General features: G+C 34.1%; 1 protein-coding gene across 1 annotated transcript in view; it reads right to left on the reverse strand.

Moving 5' to 3' along the window:
• Window positions 1-519: 519 nt before the first annotated feature.
• The window catches only part of LOC131849654 (inactive dipeptidyl peptidase 10), a 90,155-nt gene continuing 70,798 nt past the window's right edge, over window positions 520-19,876 (reverse strand). Inside the window, exons 11-16 of the mRNA XM_059199767.1 lie at window positions 19,694-19,866; window positions 16,625-16,767; window positions 3,441-3,632; window positions 3,017-3,174; window positions 2,236-2,447; window positions 520-663 (exon numbers count right to left, since the gene is read on the reverse strand). Coding sequence (XP_059055750.1) covers window positions 520-663; window positions 2,236-2,447; window positions 3,017-3,174; window positions 3,441-3,632; window positions 16,625-16,767; window positions 19,694-19,866 — 1,022 coding nt within the window. The remainder of the gene's footprint in view (window positions 664-2,235; window positions 2,448-3,016; window positions 3,175-3,440; window positions 3,633-16,624; window positions 16,768-19,693; window positions 19,867-19,876) is intronic.

Raw genomic sequence — 19,876 nt, forward strand, 5'->3', positions numbered from 1 at the left:
TTAGATTAGTCTAGTTATCACAAAAGTGTTTGATGTGTAGAGTCCACTCATCGGTGGCGGACATTGTAGGGGATATGGAAGTGTTGTACTAAAGATTTATTCGGAATCAAAGAGTAATAATTAACTTCTTGTTTGTTTCGATCGTAGACTACCTAGAAAAGAAGATAGAAAAAAGATTAGGAGAGACACGGAAGAATAATAAAAAGAGAAGAAAGCCAAGAAAAGGAAAGGAAGCACAAGAAGATCTAAACGAGATCTAGACAACCGACGTCTAGCGGTTTAGCGCACCACCTTACTTACGATGGTCGCGGGTTCGATTCCTCGCACAATACAAACATTTGTATGAGTAGGATTGTTTTTGAAAAATAAGTATTCTATCAGTTGTCTAGTACCTGCATGAATTCTGCTGATTTATTATCATTTTTAATAAAATATATAAAAGACAAGGAAAGAAAAGGCCAGTATTTGACGGCTAAATGTTTCTCACCAAGAGCACAACTCTTCGTCCTTCCACGTATCTCAGTCGAGGTTGCCGCCATTCCGCAGCCCGGCCTTAGTCTCTGGCGGTACCTGCTTCCTGAAGCAGTCGTCCAGAAATGACGACATCGTGCGGAACAGGTGCCGCCTCACACCGTCCAGGTTGTGGCCTTCATCTGGGTAGATCTGAAGAGATTTAGTCGGTTACAAACATCGTCGATAAATAATTGCAATTATAAATTGTCTAAACTTTCAAGTTATTACTTGTGACAGTCTGGTGTTTGAACTAGGTCGAAATGGATTCCCAGACTCAAAAAATAATTATATTATATATATATGTTTGTATCTATCTACTTCTGTCACAGTAAGAGCAATCAAGCTGAAGTACAAACACGAAAATAGCAACTATGAGCTATAGCTAACACTAAGGACTAATGACCTAATTGTTAGCAATGAGGTCGATCTCCGAATGGACCATCCTATTATTGTTAAGATATTATTGTTAATTCCTGATGAACTTGGGCAGATACGTGAATCATTATTTATGTCAAGTCTATATTATCGTTACCTTTCTTGAAGACTAAAATATTATGCATACGTACTCTGTAATTCCTTTGCCATACCTCACGCATATTATATATATGCCGAAGAGTGAGAATTTGACAATTTGAAATTGAGGTTTCCTGAAAGGGACTGCATAGGCTATAAGGCTGCTTTATGTACCCTATTACTCTATACCTGTAATATATCTGGTGCAATAAAGAGCATTTCAATAAATAAATTAAAAAAAGTTTAATATAGACGATTTCTATAAAGCCTCGGCTGGTAAGTGTCATTGTTTGTTGCAGCGATTTCAGTGCTCGTTTCCAATTAGACCCTTTTCATGCGCAGAAAAGGGTTTGGTGGAAAAGTAAAGCTATATTGGATCATGCCGTCGACGTATACTGACCCAGAACCTTTTGTTGTCAAAATTAATTGTTTTAAAAAAAGTTTTTTGTTTTGTTTATTTTATATTTACATTATATGTATGAACAATTAAATTATTCAATATTTGGTTCCACAAAAATGATATAAATCTGTACAAATTTTATTTTTACGTAGTTAACACGAAATAAGTTATTAAAAAGTAAACCTTCTGCGTTTTAAATTGAAAATGACATTGTTTTGTAAAATGTACTCTTTAATCTCTTTATGCTTTCGTATGAGTCGTTCTTTCTTGAAATATCAATTTCTACGTAACAACATCTCTAATAACGGTAAAAAAAAACAACTTGCTTATGTTCTCCTTATGTTTTCCTAGTAAGTAGCGAGAAGGTTTACAACCAGCATAGTATGCAGCATTACAGCTTGCTTCGTGACAAGACATCAACTTACTTGTACTCTGAATATGCTGCCCTGGTTAGCTAGCGTCTTGGCCAGTGCCATTGTTTGCTCCAAATTAATATTATCTATCTATCTATCATATGCCGCCGTCACGTGAACTAGCATCAACTAATTGTCGTGGAGTGCTATGTTTTGCTTCGTAATAAACAAAACTTACTTCTAGTATAATCATGCTATCCTGGTATCATGTGTAGCTAATAAAGTGATAGTTTCTTTGCATATGGATATAAATAGTTTCATCAGTAAGTGCGTGACAAAACAACTTACTTGAAGTCCGAACATGCCGCCCTGGTTGAGCTGGTCAGTGCCTATGGACCGTTTGTTGTTCTGTCACTACAGAAATTTGATTATTTTGTAATAAAAACTACCATTTACCTGCAGTCTGAACATGCTGCCCTGGTTAGCCAGCGACTTTGCCAGCGCCATAGTTTGCTGCATATGGACATTGTCGTCTGCCGTCCCGTGAACTAGCAGCAACATTTTGTCGTGGAGCGCCGCGGCTTGCTTCGTGACGTCAGCGTCCGCGTATCCCCGGTAGTTCCCCGTTGCATTTGGAAAGCCCATGTAACGTTCCGCATATGCTGATGCTATTATAAAAGAAACAAATGAATCCATAAATAGAAACATATGATATAGACGAGTTAAAAACTGTTAGATATAAACCTACATTTTATAATAATAGTATGAGTAACGAATCGACGTTTCGACTAGGTTGACCATCACTGACCAGTAAAATTGTGACCACGGCTAGTGCAACCTAGTCGAAACGTCGAGAGAGATAATTATTCGTGTGAAAACCCGGTTTATAATATAAATAATGTATATTAAACATGAAAATTTAAAAATACCAATATTTAATTTATTCTCTTAAACACTTGATATCTGTATAGACTGCTGATTTTATAATACTTAATTTTACCTATATTACAATTTGTGATAAATAAGAATGTGTCTATCTGACATATCAGGAATTATAGCAGCCAAGAGTCAAAAACCTATCGACAGCCTTCGGCAAAAATAATTACAAGAATATATCAATTTTCGCTTTAATTATACCGTTTGTTTCTTAAATTAATGAATACTATTACATGCTTTCAGCTTTCTGACAACCCCTTATACATATATCAACATAAAAATAAAAAAAAAAAACAATTACCGTAATACCGCCAGCGTACTATGGGCGTTAGGGCAATACCACAGTGAAATACATTTAGCGGACTCGCAAGCGCCAGCGCAGCGAGGAACCCGCCGTGAGCGCGGCCCCACACTGCCACGCGGCGGGCGTCGATAAAATGTAGCGAGTCACGAAGGTACCTTCATTAAAAAAAAACAATTTAGTGCTTCACAGACTTTACTTTTCATGAAGTGAAACATCTATATAGACGAGGTGCGTTAGGATTTTTCGATCACGAAAAAGCGTCACCGTTTTGTGGAGACGGTAGACGATATAGCATTCTGTTCAAGTTTCACTTCTGTTTCCCAGCACATATTTTCTTTTGTTTTATATGACTTGACTAGTAATTTATGCAACTGCTATTATCACAAAATATTGAATTGAATTGGGAATCGTCGTTACTTACTCAGCAACCTCTAACTGATCAGCCAACTCAACAGTGCCGAGCCGGCGGTGCAGCGTGTGGTGTGCCCCGAGCCCCCTGCCGCCCGCGCCGCGCGCGTCCACCGCCGCCAGCACGGCACCTGCGCCGGCCGCCAACGCTCCCCACTCCAACGACCAGCGCTCCGTCACCAGCTGGGTGCCTGGTGCTCCGTGGCTGTGACACAACCTCACATGAAATTGACATTTATACATATTGTTACCCGTAAGTGCCTCTGCGGAAACTTTCATCCCTTGTTTCACCCCTTACAAGTTATTTCGGAGATAAAGATATGAGTCCTCGTCATATAATCTATCTTCATATAACATTCTTCTTCTTCATTCAACTTCATTGTAATTCTTGTAGTATGTATTTATTGTACAGATTATGTGTAAAAGTACACATAAAAAAATAAATATGTATAATGACGTGTACTTATTCTAAAAGAAGGATTTCTCCCAGTCAACCTTTGGTGACTGAGAGGGTTTATGTAGTGATGGATTCATGTACAATAAATAATTCGCGTCATAACGCAATATATATATGAAAAAATCTAGTATAAGTAAAAAGAATATATCTACATATAAATTAAATAGAATAATAAAAAAATCCATAAATATATATATATATATATATATATATATATAAATATCCCCTTGGGCACTTTGTGGCTCAGACGTGCCGTATAGGTAGTTTTTTGTTGATCCTTTTTCACTTGTTGATCCGGAGGCCTTTTGTTGATCTAATGCCAGCTGACCATATATAAATGTTGATCCGTTTTGAGCCACAACTGTCACGACGAGTAATAATAATAATTAAGTGATTTATACACGATTTTATACAAATCCACCTTTTTGGCATACGAGCAGTTCTTGATCCAATTCAAACGGGCCAATCAGGGTGCAGCATTTGCCAAGGGCTTCCTCATTGGCACGTTTGGGCTACTACATTATGGCTACAGTAACTTAATAATGTCTAGCTAGTATTTCAAGAATAATAGTCTATCTAATCTAAATATTTATAGAAATCAGTCTGGAGTAACGTGACTCCAGATCAAACCTCAATACTTGTTATTTTTTGGACGGGAATCTTTTCTTTTGTAACAACGTTACTGAGCGAATAAAGAGAAGACGCAACGGCGGATCCAGGGGGGGAGCGTCATGGAGGTCATGGGAGTCATGGGGGCGTCATGACTCTCCCCCCCCCTTAGCCCAGAACTTAGGTAGACCACTAATTGAACTAAAAAATAATGAAACAGCAAATTTTTTTGCACGATCGGAGTGTTGGTGCAGTAGTATTAATTATAATTAAACATTGTTACTTAAAACATAACAGTTAAAGTACTATAACACTAAAAGCAAAATAGGTATTTTCAAAATACTTTTTCAAAATAAATTACCCTTTGAGTTTTTGTCCAAACCTCAGATATTTTATTTATTTTAGGTATATCAATCAATACATAGTATAGCATAGTACAGTCTGTCTGTCTGTCTGTTTGTTCCGGCTAATCTCTGAAATAGCTGGACCGATTTTGACGGGACTTTTTTTGGCAAGTAGCTGATGTAATAAGGAGTAACTTACGCTACTGTTATTTTAGAAAAATAAAATAAAATTTCACGCGGACGAAGTCGCTGGGGCCAGCTAGTCTATAGATATACCGAGATTTAATGTTTAAGTTGCTATTATGTTATTGACAAAATTTTACTGTAATGTTTACTACATGCATATGAATATATATAAGGTACATATACCAAAATAACTATTTTTATAATTTTAGTCTGTCTGTCTGTCGGTCTGTTTGTTCCGGCTAATCTCTGAAATGGCTGGACCGATTTTGACGGTACTTTTTTTTGGCAGGTAGCTGATTTATAAGGAGTAACTTAGGTTACTTTTATTTTAGAAAAATAAAGTTAAATTCCACGCGGACGAAGTCGCGGGAACACCTTGTTTTTAATAAAAACATCTTTTTTGTGGTACTTGAGAATGTTGAAGCCTGTTGTTTGTAATATTGAAATAACCGTTTTTTACTACTTGCATATGAATATAAATACGGTACATACACCAAAATAACATATTTTACAATTTTTGTCCGTCGGTCTGTTTGTTCCGGCTAATCTCTGAAATGGCTGGACCGATTTTGACGGGACTTTTTTTGGCAGGTAGCTGATGTAATAAGGAGTAACTTAGGCTACTTTTATTTTAGAAAAATAAAGTTAAAAACCACGTGGACGAAGTCGCGGGAACAGCTAGTGTATAATATATTAGAGATACCTACGTGTTTTTTATATTGATGACTAGCTGTACACGGGATTTCGTCCGTGTTCAATTTAACTTTATTTTTCTAAAATATAAGAAGTTAAATTCCACGGGGACGAAGTCGGGTGTACAGCTAGTTGTCGGTAGTCTAGCGATTTAGCTAGCACACTGCTTTGATTCCTGCTTGGTGGTCGAGGGTTCGATTCCTCGCACGCTGCAAACATTTGTATTCATGAGTATGATTGTTTGTAACGGTCTGGGTGTTTTCTATGTATAGATAATATATATGTATTTACGAAAAAAAATCTTTGTATTTATATCAGTTGTCTAGTACCCATAACATAATCTTCAGCTAGCTTAACTTGGGTCTAGATGAAGCTGTGTGAATTGTCCTGAGATTACTATTATTACTATAATAAATCTTTTCAAATCAGCCGATGTTTATTTTTGCCATAATACGTGCTGTTACCATGTGATAATATTACGTACGTACTTATTAAACTATTAACTTATTATTAAATTATTACCTATTTATACTGTTTTAAATGTGATGCGTTCATTATTTATATTTCCTTTGAATTAAAGACAAATGTATATATATATATATATTTATATACACTTGCACACTTAGTTGATCCAGCCACGATCCGTAGATATTACTGATCCACTGTCTCTCTCTTTCTTTCACTATCTTTGTATTCTAATATGCGATGTTGCCGTTCCGGCCGAGACCATGCGTTGTTGCCAAATGTATTCGTCGATAGTAGTAGATACTTATACTCGATATATATTTTTTCAACAATTTCCTGCAATAATGAATCCGTATCGGCATTTTTTTTAAATGCACAAAGATTTTTTGGCTCTGAATATATTTAAAAATCATTTACTTGTGTGTTGATGAATTTATATACTAGTACATGAAGTACCTAATACTTGTTTTGATTTGAATAGGTAGCGATATTATGAATTTATTATACGTAATCTAAAGATTTTGACGAAATAAAAGTAATTAGTTATCTGTTAACCTTGACTTCATGCTGGCACCAGTATTATCAGATGATGAACATACTCTTCGAAAACTTACAGCAGAAATATCGTGTTTGGACTCATTAGATAGGTCTCGATGAATAGAGTTTAAAAAACTTAAAATAAATGGTAAATTAGAAATAATGTATAAAAACCCCTTACGTAAAATTCAACCACTTTAAACTTAATAATAATAATAATTAGGAAAAGAGAAAGCTATACATGCACTGAAAGTAATTGATGCCTTCCACACAATATTTTCAGTATTAAACAACTCTGTTTGTTCAGTAAAAGTGTAAATACACTGGTAACCTTTAATCATATTTTATATGCAAACATTACATATACAAACACTAAAGTTTTATTTCAGAATAGCCAGTAGTTTTCAAGAAATAAGTCTTTGAAATTGTACGTGTAACTTATATATATACCTACTAGTTTTTTCACCATAACAAACAACACCAATATGGCCTAGTTAGTAGTTTACCTGTGTACCAATTAATAATAATAGTAATCTCAGGACAATTCATACAGCTTCATCTAGACCCAAGTTAAGCTAGCTGAAGATTATGTTATGGGTACTGATATAAATACAAAGATTTTTTTCGTAAATACATATATATTATCTATACATAGAAAACACCCAGACCGTTACAAACAATTTAATAATAAGTTAATAGTTTAATAAGTACGTACGTAATATTATCACATGGTAACAGCACGTATTATGGCAAAAATAAACATCGGCTGATTTGAAAAGATTTATTATAGTAATAATAGTAATCTCAGGACAATTCACACAGCTTCATCTAGACCCAAGTTAAGCTAGCTGAAGATTATGTTATGGGTACTAGACAACTGATATAAATACAAAGATTTTTTTTCGTAAATACATATATATTATCTATACATAGAAAACACCCAGACCGTTACAAACAATCATACTCATGAATACAAATGTTTGCAGCGTGCGAGGAATCGAACCCTCGACCACCAAGCAGGAATCAAAGCAGTGTGCTAGCTAAATCGCTAGACTACCGACAACTAGCTGTACACCCGACTTCGTCCCCGTGGAATTTAACTTCTTATATTTTAGAAAAATAAAGTTAAATTGAACACGGACGAAATCCCGTGTACAGCTAGTCATCAATATAAAAAACACGTAGGTATCTCTAATATATTATACACTAGCTGTTCCCGCGACTTCGTCCACGTGGTTTTTAACTTTATTTTTCTAAAATAAAAGTAGCCTAAGTTACTCCTTATTACATCAGCTACCTGCCAAAAAAAGTCCCGTCAAAATCGGTCCAGCCATTTCAGAGATTAGCCGGAACAAACAGACCGACGGACAAAAATTGTAAAATATGTTATTTTGGTGTATGTACCGTATTTATATTCATATGCAAGTAGTAAAAAACGGTTATTTCAATATTACAAACAACAGGCTTCAACATTCTCAAGTACCACAAAAAAGATGTTTTTATTAAAAACAAGGTGTTCCCGCGACTTCGTCCGCGTGGAATTTAACTTTATTTTTCTAAAATAAAAGTAACCTAAGTTACTCCTTATAAATCAGCTACCTGCCAAAAAAAGTACCGTCAAAATCGGTCCAGCCATTTCAGAGATTAGCCGGAACAAACAGACCGACAGACAGACAGACTAAAATTATAAAAATAGTTATTTTGGTATATGTACCTTATATATATTCATATGCATGTAGTAAACATTACAGTAAAATTTTGTCAATAACATAATAGCAACTTAAACATTAAATCTCGGTATATCTATAGACTAGCTGGCCCCAGCGACTTCGTCCGCGTGAAATTTTATTTTATTTTTCTAAAATAACAGTAGCGTAAGTTACTCCTTATTACATCAGCTACTTGCCAAAAAAAGTCCCGTCAAAATCGGTCCAGCTATTTCAGAGATTAGCCGGAACAAACAGACAGACAGACAGACAAAACTTGTAAAATATGTTATTTTGGTGTATGTACCGTATTTATATTCATATGCAAGTAGTAAAAAACGGTTATTTCAATATTACAAACAGACACTCCAATTTTATTTACATGTATAGATGTATAGATTAAAAAAAAGTAACAGTCATAAGGCTAGTCGTATGCCTAATATATATAATAATGTAATAAATTCATTTAAACAGAAATTGCGGGAACATTATTTAAATTTGTAACTTTTTTACTGTCCTTCTCCTTTTTTCACATCTTTCTGTTATATCCATATAGTTCTCTCTATATTTTCTGTTTTTCTTACTTTCAATTTGAGACTGTACTTATAATTTGATTATCGGATCATTATGTATTTACTTATATATAATATTTATACATTTATGGGTTATATTTACATATATATTTATGTATGTATATTGTTATTTTTTTATAGAAATGTATATTTTGCTTATCTTTATTATCTTTATAAATCTTTTTTTGACATTTCTTATTTATATTAGTGCACCGCCAATAATCTTTCGCTGCACCACTCATGGTTGCCTGGTAAATAACGCGGCAAAATATTAAGTCCGCCACATGTACAAATTTTTTTGTGCATTAAAGTTAAAGAAATAAAAAAATACAATACTGTTTAATGAAAATGCGTGTTGTCTAGTGCTTTGAGATGTATCAATATAAGGTCAACAAAAAAGTCCGTGATGGTATATGTCTATCTCTTAAGGATAACCAACAATAACCATTTTTTATCTTTTACATTTTACGGGATTTTTTTTATCGTACGTTTCCCTTAAAATCATGTAAACTATGTTATTATGTCATAATCTAAAGAAATAATAATATTTTATAGTGACATATCCACTATAAAATACCAAAAAGTAGCAATGTAATTCGTTACGCGCGAATCAGGTGTTATAAGGTCAAAGGTCGGTGCACCCCGCGTATTTGATAAATAGTGCTTCTCCGGATGTCTTTAAGAGAAAATGGCAGTATGTACGTGTATATGTACAAGTCCTTAAGTGTTAAGTTTTTCAAATGTACAATAAAGAATAAATATTTTTAAGTACAGTACTTACGTACATTAATATAATACCTACTTTTACTTGTATCTATTGTTATCAAAATTAAATTATAAGTTCTTAACTTGACCACGACTATGTGACCCTCTCTTGGCGCCAAAACGAGTGAAAAAATGAACAGCATACGACGACGACGCAGTACCTATAGAGTGGAGCAACTGCTTATTCAGTTTTATTCAACTATTTAGTCCCTCCACCGTTACAATGAATGGAGGCGGATATTACAATGTACGTAGCATTGCGAATATAAAATATCTAGATTAGGTATAATAAATTCATAATTCATAGGCCGTTACGGTATCAGAGCCAAAGTCTTCTTTCTTTGTTTATGTACTGTTAGTTGCGACAGCGACTTTGTTTTTATATTACTATGTAATGATTGATATACCTAAAATAAATAAAATATCTGAGGTTTGGACAAAAATTCAAAAGGTACTTAATTTTTAAAAAGTATTTTGAAAATACCTATTTTGCATTTAGTATTTGAAATACAAAACACAAAACTATTTTTGTTTTTAGAGTGACATTTCTATGAATTCACTGTCGATAGCGAGCGGTGCGATGGAAAAAGATAACCGTTTATAAAAATATAATAAATAACCCTGGACAATTAACACAGACTGATACTGAACTGATATAAATAGATATTTTTATTTTGTAAATACATATATAATATACATATAAAACACCCAGACCGATGAAAACAATCGATGACCGATGAGTACAAATGTTTGCATCGTGCGAGAAATCGAACCCGCGGCCATCGGATGTAAAGCGGTGTGACCACCGAGGCAGTCGAAATATATAAATAATCTTATGAATTTAATTTATTCTAATTTGTTTATGTGCGCGGGGTGCGGTGTACGGTGCTCCCCCTGCCTCCACCGTTGCTGGAGCTTGCATGTATGGAGCATTGCGAATATAAAATATCTAGATTAGTAAATTCATAATTGATAGACCGTTACGGTATCTATATATATTCGGATTAAAATAAGTATCGCAGTAAGGACCAGTATATAAAGTGATCAACACAATTAACTGATTTTTGAAATATATATACAGAGCCAAAAAGTCTTTGTGTATTCAAAAAATATCTAATTTGTTTGTGTGCGCGGGGTGCGGTGTACGGTGCAGGGGGGACCCTGCCTCCACCGTTGCTGGAGCTTGCATGTATGGAGCATTGCGAATATAAAATATCTACATTAGTAAATTAATAAATTCATAATTGATAGACCGTTACGGTATCTATATATATTCGGATGAAAGTAAGTATCGCAGTAAGGACGAGTATATAAAGTGATCAACATAATTAATTGATTTTTGGAATATATTCAGAGCCAAAAAGTCTTTGTGTATACCAAAAATTTAGCCGTTCGGAGCCATTCAGTCACGAATTATTAGTAAAAAAAGTGTCGAGTATATCGTACTATCGACGAATATATATGGCCGCATCGCAAAATAGAATGCGACGTTGCCATACCGCCTGAGATATACGCGATAGAGGTCAAGTTATTCAGTGCAAAAGGTGGAATCGGCAAGTGTGTAGGTTGTGGCGTGATCAACAAAGTACCCAAAGAGGTGTTTATATATATATATATTTATACATACATATACAATTTTAAATACTACTAAACAGAAGAGGGAAATCAAAGAGGGAATGCTGCCAGTATCTTGGGTACATTCTCTCAATATCCCTCGATGGATTACAACGATAGTGTAAAATAAAATAATCATATTAAAATACTTAACAAATATGTTTGCTACTTTCACACATGTATTGTAGTAAGCATTCCTTAAAATTTTATGTTTTATTTATTCTATTCGATTTAAAAACGTGTTATAAAGTATTGCTGGACAACAAGTACATGTAGCAGCTTGCTCCTCGCTGCTGACGACCTCGGTGGTCTAGCGGTCTAGCAAACCGCTTTACGTCCGATGGTCGCGGGTTCGATTCATCGCACGGCACAAACATTTGTATTCATGAGTATGATTGTTTGTATCGGTCTGGGTGTTTTCTATGTATAATATGTATATATTTACAAAAAAAATATATCTATGTATATATATCAGTTGTCTAGTACCCATAACACAAGCTTTAACTAGCTTAACTTGGGTTTAGATGACGCTGTGTGAATTGTCCTGAGATTATTATTATTATTATAGATATCACAGACCACCCACTCTCTGACATTCTGTAATCTGTACACACACATATCAAATACAGGGATAGGCTTATTTTGTTTTTCTTTTTGTTTTCAAGTTCAATATTCTTTGTTTTTGGTAAATTTAAATGTATTATACATTTTATTAGACTAACGTGATGTGGGTAACGTCATGCATGTATATTTTGGAATTATATAAACTCGGTGGAGGGCGTCGATATTCGCAATATAGTTTTATACTTCTTTGAATGTTATCGTTTCTATAGTAAATTCGTACACATGTTTATATTTCAAGTAAATAAGTATAATAAATGAAAATAGTGATAGGATTATTCATATTATACTTCTATTATAACTGATCTCAGACAGTTATGCACTCAATGCATTGTTGTCTAAAGACAGAGACAGACATCAGAGATTTTCTCAATATGAATATACCCAGATTTCTAGATTAACTCTTGTACGTTTCTCGAGATTATTACTCCATGTAAGTACATTTAATTTGTTCTACGAGGGTACAAACAAATGGAATCCGATTAGAAGTAACAGTGTTCTGTCGACCGTTGCTCCCACATTTAATTGTAGCGTGTACCCAATAGTCTAAGAGACTGTGATTGTTACATCTTCGTTATATTGATAAATACTAGGTTTTTTCCGGGCTACTCTAATGCTGTCGTCGGCCGCAGCTGGCCTTTACAGCTTCACCGGTCGATAGTGAGCGAGTGCAAATGGCACGCCAAACCCATGGAAGGACTTATGGAGCGGCTGAATGCCAACTCTCGCTTGACGGACACGTCTTTAGTCTGAGGGCACCGCTAGGGGTTCGAACCGCGACTCATGCCGTCGTAGTTTCGATCCCCGTTTGAATTGGACGGGGGATCGATTGTAAGCCTGCTACTTTGTACGCGTGGTATTCGGAATAATAATAGGTTAATAAGTTTTTGTTTGTGAACAGATAAAATCGGAACGAATACAAAATATTACAGGAAACATACTATAATAGTCATAAATGAAAACCGTATTCAAATTGATTAAGCTGTTTCTGGTTATTTATAAGTTATCATTATCAGCTGTTTTTGAAATTAACGTGCACAAAAGTACATAATGTATAAATCCACAAATCTATGCAAATAAATAAAAATTAAGTGTGTGTTTATAACTTCAACTTTTTTTCCCTAAGTGCATGAGAAATAACATTGATTCTTTGTTATTTCTTTATTACAAAATGAATTTAAAAAATCGTTTATCATAGACAGATCACAATTTTGAAGTTACCTGGTTAGCCTAATTTTAAATGGACTTTCATTTTCAGATAGTTATTGTATAATACTTAAAGAAGATAATATTTTAAGGAAGGTGTTAGTATGGATAGTTATAAGGGCAGAGGATGGCTGAAAAAGAGATGGATGGACTGTGTGAAAGATAATAAGGAAAGAAAGGTAGTAAATAGATGACAGCGAACAGGGATGAATGAAAAAGAAACACATATTACGCCGATCCCAAATAAGTGGTTATCGGAAGAAGTAGATGACGTTTACCTGCGGACGAAGTCGCGGTTAACAGATAGTCTATATATACATTATGTTAAATATATTTTGTAAACAGAGTGTACAAATAATGTTTTATAAAAGTATTTAACGCACGAAGAGCTCATTAACAATTTTATTATAGGCATGATGAAACTTTCGTAACAATCACAGGCTCTTGTTCTAAAATATTCGTTACTGAAATGTATCCAATTTGAATTCAGTTCAACTTTATATTTCTACTCTGTTAACTTGTTATTGTAAATTGTTGTCAGAGTTTAGTTGATGATTTAGACTTATTACGCTAGAAGAAACTCAATTACAAAGTTATAAACGTAAATTACTACTCAGACCATATTAATTTATTATTACATTACATCAGTATAACATCTATACATATCAATATCTGTTTGTATCTGTTTATTATTCAAAATTAATTTGTATATATTCTAGACATCGCGGGCCCCGAGAGTTGAAGTTCGCAGTGTGAGGCGGACCCTTTTTTTCAAATTATTCTAATGGTGTTGGCCGTAGCTAGCCTTAGCTACAGGTCGAGTGCAGATGGCACTCCAAACCACGAAAGGACTTATGAAGTGGCTTAAGGCCAGCCCCGTCCTGACGGATACTGCTTTACTCAGAGGGCACCGCTAGCACTGGCTATTGTCCTAGTTGCGGTAGAATGCTAAAGCAACTTCGCGACTCCGGCAAGTGCACTCGAAGGTATACCATGTCATTTTAGTGGGTACGAATCTCACACTCCCCTTCGTCACCGCTCTAGCAGGGGGATGGTGCTTATTTTTGGACTACTCTAATGTTCTTAGCCGCAGCTGGCCTTTACAGCTTCACCGGATGCCTATGCCCTGTGTATAGCATTCCACCTAATGACTTATGGAGCGACTGATGACCAACTCTCGCCTGACGGATACGACTTTTGTCTGAGGGACCGCTATGGGTTCACACCTCGGCTCTGGTCGTCGTAATTTTGATCTCCGTTTACTTTCGGTTGGCGAGACGGTGTAACGGATGCACCGTATTCTAAGAAGATTTCGAGACGAAGCCGAAATAATTGTCGAGAAAGCCAAAATAATAGTAAGTACATTATAATACCGTACATATAAAATCTTTCCCAGCTGCTGAACAGATCTCATAAAAGACATGTAGATATATTGTATGTCGAGGGGCTATACATCGGAGTATGTATATGGGCTATCATCTTTTATATACAGCAGAGAAAGTCGGTATCATGACCTAGTGAATAATAAACAGTAGTTGACTTCATTTACTTGGTTTTTCATATTGTTCTTCCAAACTACGGATCAGATTTGATTAAGTTTTCACTGACATTTCGAGATTTTTTTACATATATAATAATAGATGTACATATATGACAAATGTATACACTTGTACGATCTCTTTACATATAGTATATACCCATTTAAAGCCGGGTTGCGTTACTATAAAAAATTATTAAGGGTTCTTTGATTAAAGAAATGTTTGATTTTTACAATCGTATAAAATCTCATTTAACAAGAGTAGATACCTAAAAGCAAAGTTTATTGTCAGTTCTTCTCGCTTCGAACTCAGTGTAATAAAGATACCTGCCTCCTATATGAATAAAGATATTTGTTTTTGTTTGAAAGTAAAAATAGAATTATAAAACCATATACGAATATTATACTGAACTTTATATAACCGTTTATATTCACGCTTGGCTCCTTAAACATATACAAAAAACAAAGTACCATTAGGCTCTATACATAACTACTTTATTTCTTACTTTCATAACTTGACAACAATACTTTCTATTTATGCCCACAACTATAATCCCCAAGAGGGTTGTCATAATTATTGTTAACTACAGAATTTGTTGCGTAAGCGTAATGCTCATTCGCAAACCATAACATGTCAATTTCATATTCCCGTACTATTTTCACGTTACTAAAGAAATAGAAAAAGAGCAACACACAAGTTTCTTGCTCATTCTTCTTGTGATAAATCTGCATTCCGAATGAGTGGTAGAATCAAAATATGACTATTCAAAAGTGCTTGTAATGAGTTTATTTGAATAAAGATTACTTCCATTTCTATTTCTTCAAATAAACTTAATATAAAAACTTTTGAAATAGTCACATTTTTTTTATTCTACCACTCATTCAGAATGCAGGCTCATAAGAGGAACGAACGAGTAACTTGCGTATTGCTCTATGAAATAAATATTGTTTAAGTAAACAAACATTAATAAGGATTAAGCATGCAATAATCAACATACCGAAACCGCTGCTCACTCAATCTTTGTGCAATCAGATAATATTGTCAGCGCTATGAATTTTAAGTTAGATTTGTCTATAAAAACATTATTATTATTTATGAGTTCCTCAATTTTATAATAAGATTTTTTACAAAAAAGTGTTACACTTGAATTTTTTTTGGTAGATAGAGGACAGACTCTGGCAGTTTGTTAAAACCTTACGCAATTTCCATAAAACGAATTGCTAACTTTCGTCAAACTGCACTTAGGCAAAACCAGTTTGCTGTTATTACGTAAGCTTCTATTAGTGTAATCGCTTACTTTTTTGAAACTGTCAATATTTTTCCTGACATACATGATATTTTCGTAAATGAATTGAGTGTATAGAATCTCAAACAACGTGAAGGATACATGGTAAATGATTGCCTGTATACACGAACAGCTCTACAGTCGTCATGTTATCATGTGACCACTCAAGCGTTGTTATTCGGAGAACTAAGATGTCATTTGTACGCTACCCTGTGATTTCACTGCCTTATCTCTACTGAGTTACTTTCAACTGAAGAAATTTTACTACGCAAGCTGCTCGCCAACTGAAGTAGACGAGAGAGAGACAGAGGTTCGTATTTCTCTCTATATCTCTCACACATCTTAAAGACCAACCGCTACGAACACTTTCAATATTTTTATTATTTTTAAATTTATATATAAAGAAGAACTTTTCTTTTTGTACGTCCTGTTTTTGATACTTTTCACTTATTGCCTTTCCGTAGTAAGTAGTTGCATTTTAATATAGTATAATCTATATGTTTTCATCTATAAATACAGTCCACTGGTCCGTTACACACCTATTTCAAAGGACTTTGTATAAAGTCTTGAAAATTAATTTCTTATACATAAATACTTACACTTTTAGCACGAGAGGATATTTCGTAACTTCATCTTCTCTTAGACCTGGAGGCAGCAGTAGGCGCACCCTGGCCGCGTGTCCACTGGACAATTGGACAGAAAATGTCCGCGGGGTAGGCAGGGCTATTGTCGATAATTTTTCCTGTTAATAAAGAATTTAAACTTAGAATAAAATAGAATAGAAAATAATTTATTCAAATAAACTTAATTTAAGCACTTTTGAATAGTCATAATAATTTTTTATATCTACCGCTCGATCGGAAAGCTGTCTCATCGCAAGAAGAACGAACAAGAAACTTGTGTGTTGCTCTTCTAAATAATTCTTGTAAGTTTACATTTACAAGTCGAAACGTGTTAACAGAAACTACCAATCAGCACTATTTTTTTGGTCAAATATAAATATACAATAAGATTAAATCAGTCGTAGTGATAAGAGCAGACCAGTCCCTACAAGCAGCATTCGTTTACGAGTATGACGGATAAGCCAGCCATCACTGCGCTCGACCATATTTTAGGGAGCCCAATGACCCGGCCCACCACGCGGCCACGTGTCTGGACATTTTAGTGAGCATGACTACTTATTCCACTCGACTTAACTATAAACTATAGCACTTACTTAAATTTATTCTCTGAATTATTGTTGTAGTAAGAGTTGACTCTCGACGAGGGCACTGTTCGTTTGTTGCTAAACCTCGTTACGTCACTCAAGTACTAATTTACATTTTTTTATGTTTTACATATATTATTATAGATTTATCCGTGAATTTATTCGTGTAGAATTTAAACTTTGTTAACTTAAAATAGATAAGTTTTCTAAAATAAAAGTAGCCTAAATAACTCCTTATAACATTAGCTATCTGTGAAAGTCCTGTCAAAATCGGTCCAGTCATTTCAGAGATGAGCAAGAACAAAGATAGACAGATAGTTTCTTTTTAATGTAAGTATCGTATATATACACATATACTCTAATCAACGCAGACGACTTTTTACAAAGTATATCCTGGTGAAAACGGATGTGTTAAAAACCAACCGTAAATTTACATAGGTATATACTTTATTTGCATAATACTGTCACAAACTATTATAATTTCTTTCGCCGACCAGAGCACAAAGAACGCTTCAAATGGGAACATTATTTTTGCTTAATTGTAGAACTTTTGTCGTCGTTCTATTTCAAAAGAACTTTGTATTCAGTATAAAGGCGAAATGTTAGCATTTTCGCTATTATGACCCACGCTGTACTTGTGATAAAATTCTGTCACCTTTTCATGTATTTTTTTTACAAACAATTACGAAAATGACTACCCCGATGGTTTAGCGTTCTAAAACACTCCTTTCCAATAGTCACAGGATCTATCCCCGCACAGTATGAAAAAACATGTCTATATATTTTTTTATTTGTAATTTGGGATTAGATGGTACTGTGTAGTATTCAGGTTTATTTAATTGTTTCATTAAATTTCTATTCCTGTATTATCTATATATGCGTATATCTTCCATTATTTCTTTTATTTATATATATAACTAGCTGTACACGCTGGAATTTAACTTTATTGTCCTAAAATAAAATAATTGTTCTAAAATTAAAGTAAAGTAGCTTAAGTTACTCCTTATTACATCAGCTACCTTTCAAAAAATGACCCGCCAAAATCGATCCAGCCATTTCAGAGATTAGCCAGAACAAACAGACAGACAGAATAAAATTGTAAAATAAAATATTTTGGTGTATATACCGTATTTATATTTATATGCATGTAGTAAAAACGGTTATTCCAATATTACAAACAGACACTCCAATTTATTTATATGTATAGATAGGAATTTAAGAACAGAAGTCAATAACACTCGGTTCTTTCTGTCTACCTCTTAATGGACTTGGTTTGAGGATAAATAGATAGATATTATAAAAAAAACAAGTGACTTTGTGTGATCGTACTGTGCATGTGTTCATGTGTGTGTGTGATATTTATTTCTTTTTTTAGTTATATAGCTTTTGTTCGACTCGCGTATGTGGATTTCATCATATATACAGAAGTATTTCTGTCGTAAAGCAGATCTAAAAGATTTCTATAAATATAAGAAAACACTTTACGCAGTTACCTAATATGTTCAAAGGTTTTGTATGACCTTTAGAACTTGACTAAATCTCTAACTAATGAGATATAAGAAATCTTATAGCTTAGCAAGGGATTTAGAAAATCATATTTAATACAGTTTATTTTTATGAAACGAAGCAATCCTGAGTTACGTTGTAATATAACTAAATAATATTTTTGTAAGGATTTAATAATATAAAATAATATACACTGAATAATAAATATTTTCTATAAGGATAAACTGATTAAGAAAATGTGAACTTCTGATTATTTTATAGAGGCAGATTTTGTTCAAAATAGCCTACGGCAGTTCTGTCTCTCATATAACTGATGGGAAGCAGCTTGCTTTGGAATTTATCTTTCGCTTCAATGGTGAGATATGGTAGTATTACAAATTATATTAGTTCTCTGGAATTACAACATATAATGGGTTGTTTATATATGCGACGTTTGCCATATTTCATCAGGTATGCCGACATCAGTTTGTTTGTCATTCCAGTTATACTAAAATGTAGTGTTATAGTATGCTTTTGGATTGATATTTTTTACCTTTTTACGCATAAACTACTGGGCAAATTTGGTACATATATAGTATACTAGCTGACCTGTAAACGTTGTTTGATCATATAAATTAAAATCGTTATTAAAAAATAGGGGTTGATGGTAGAAGGGTGAAAATTTAGGGTTCTATGTATTTTTTAATGCCACATTATAAAAATATTAAATAAAAATGTTAGGGGTGGGCAACCCTTATCACTTAGGGGTATAAAAAATTTATAGTAGCCTATTCTCAGACTTACTGAATATGCACACAAAATTTCATTGAAAACAGTTAAGCCATTTCGGAGGAGTATGGTGACTAACATTGTAATATGAGAAATTTATAAATAAAATAACATTCATTGAAATATACACTTTTTAGACAAATTCATGTAGGAAATTCCGCGTGTTATAACAAGATGCGGCGCTTACCTTGACTGCGGTGTTATTCTCCAAGTGCAACAGGAGTCTTGGCTCTGGGAGAGCGATCTTGAAGAGGCTGGAGGTCGGCACTCCTGGCCCAAGGCACTCTAATACGAAGTATGCTGATGATGGACTGAAGTGAGCTTCATGATACAGGCACGGTACATTTTGTGGAAGACCTTCTGAAACAAA

Source organism: Achroia grisella, unplaced genomic scaffold (assembly GCF_030625045.1).
Source record: "Achroia grisella isolate CSIRO2021 unplaced genomic scaffold, CSIRO_AGI_Agris_v1 utg660, whole genome shotgun sequence".
NCBI classification, from domain to species: Eukaryota; Metazoa; Arthropoda; class Insecta; order Lepidoptera; family Pyralidae; genus Achroia; species Achroia grisella.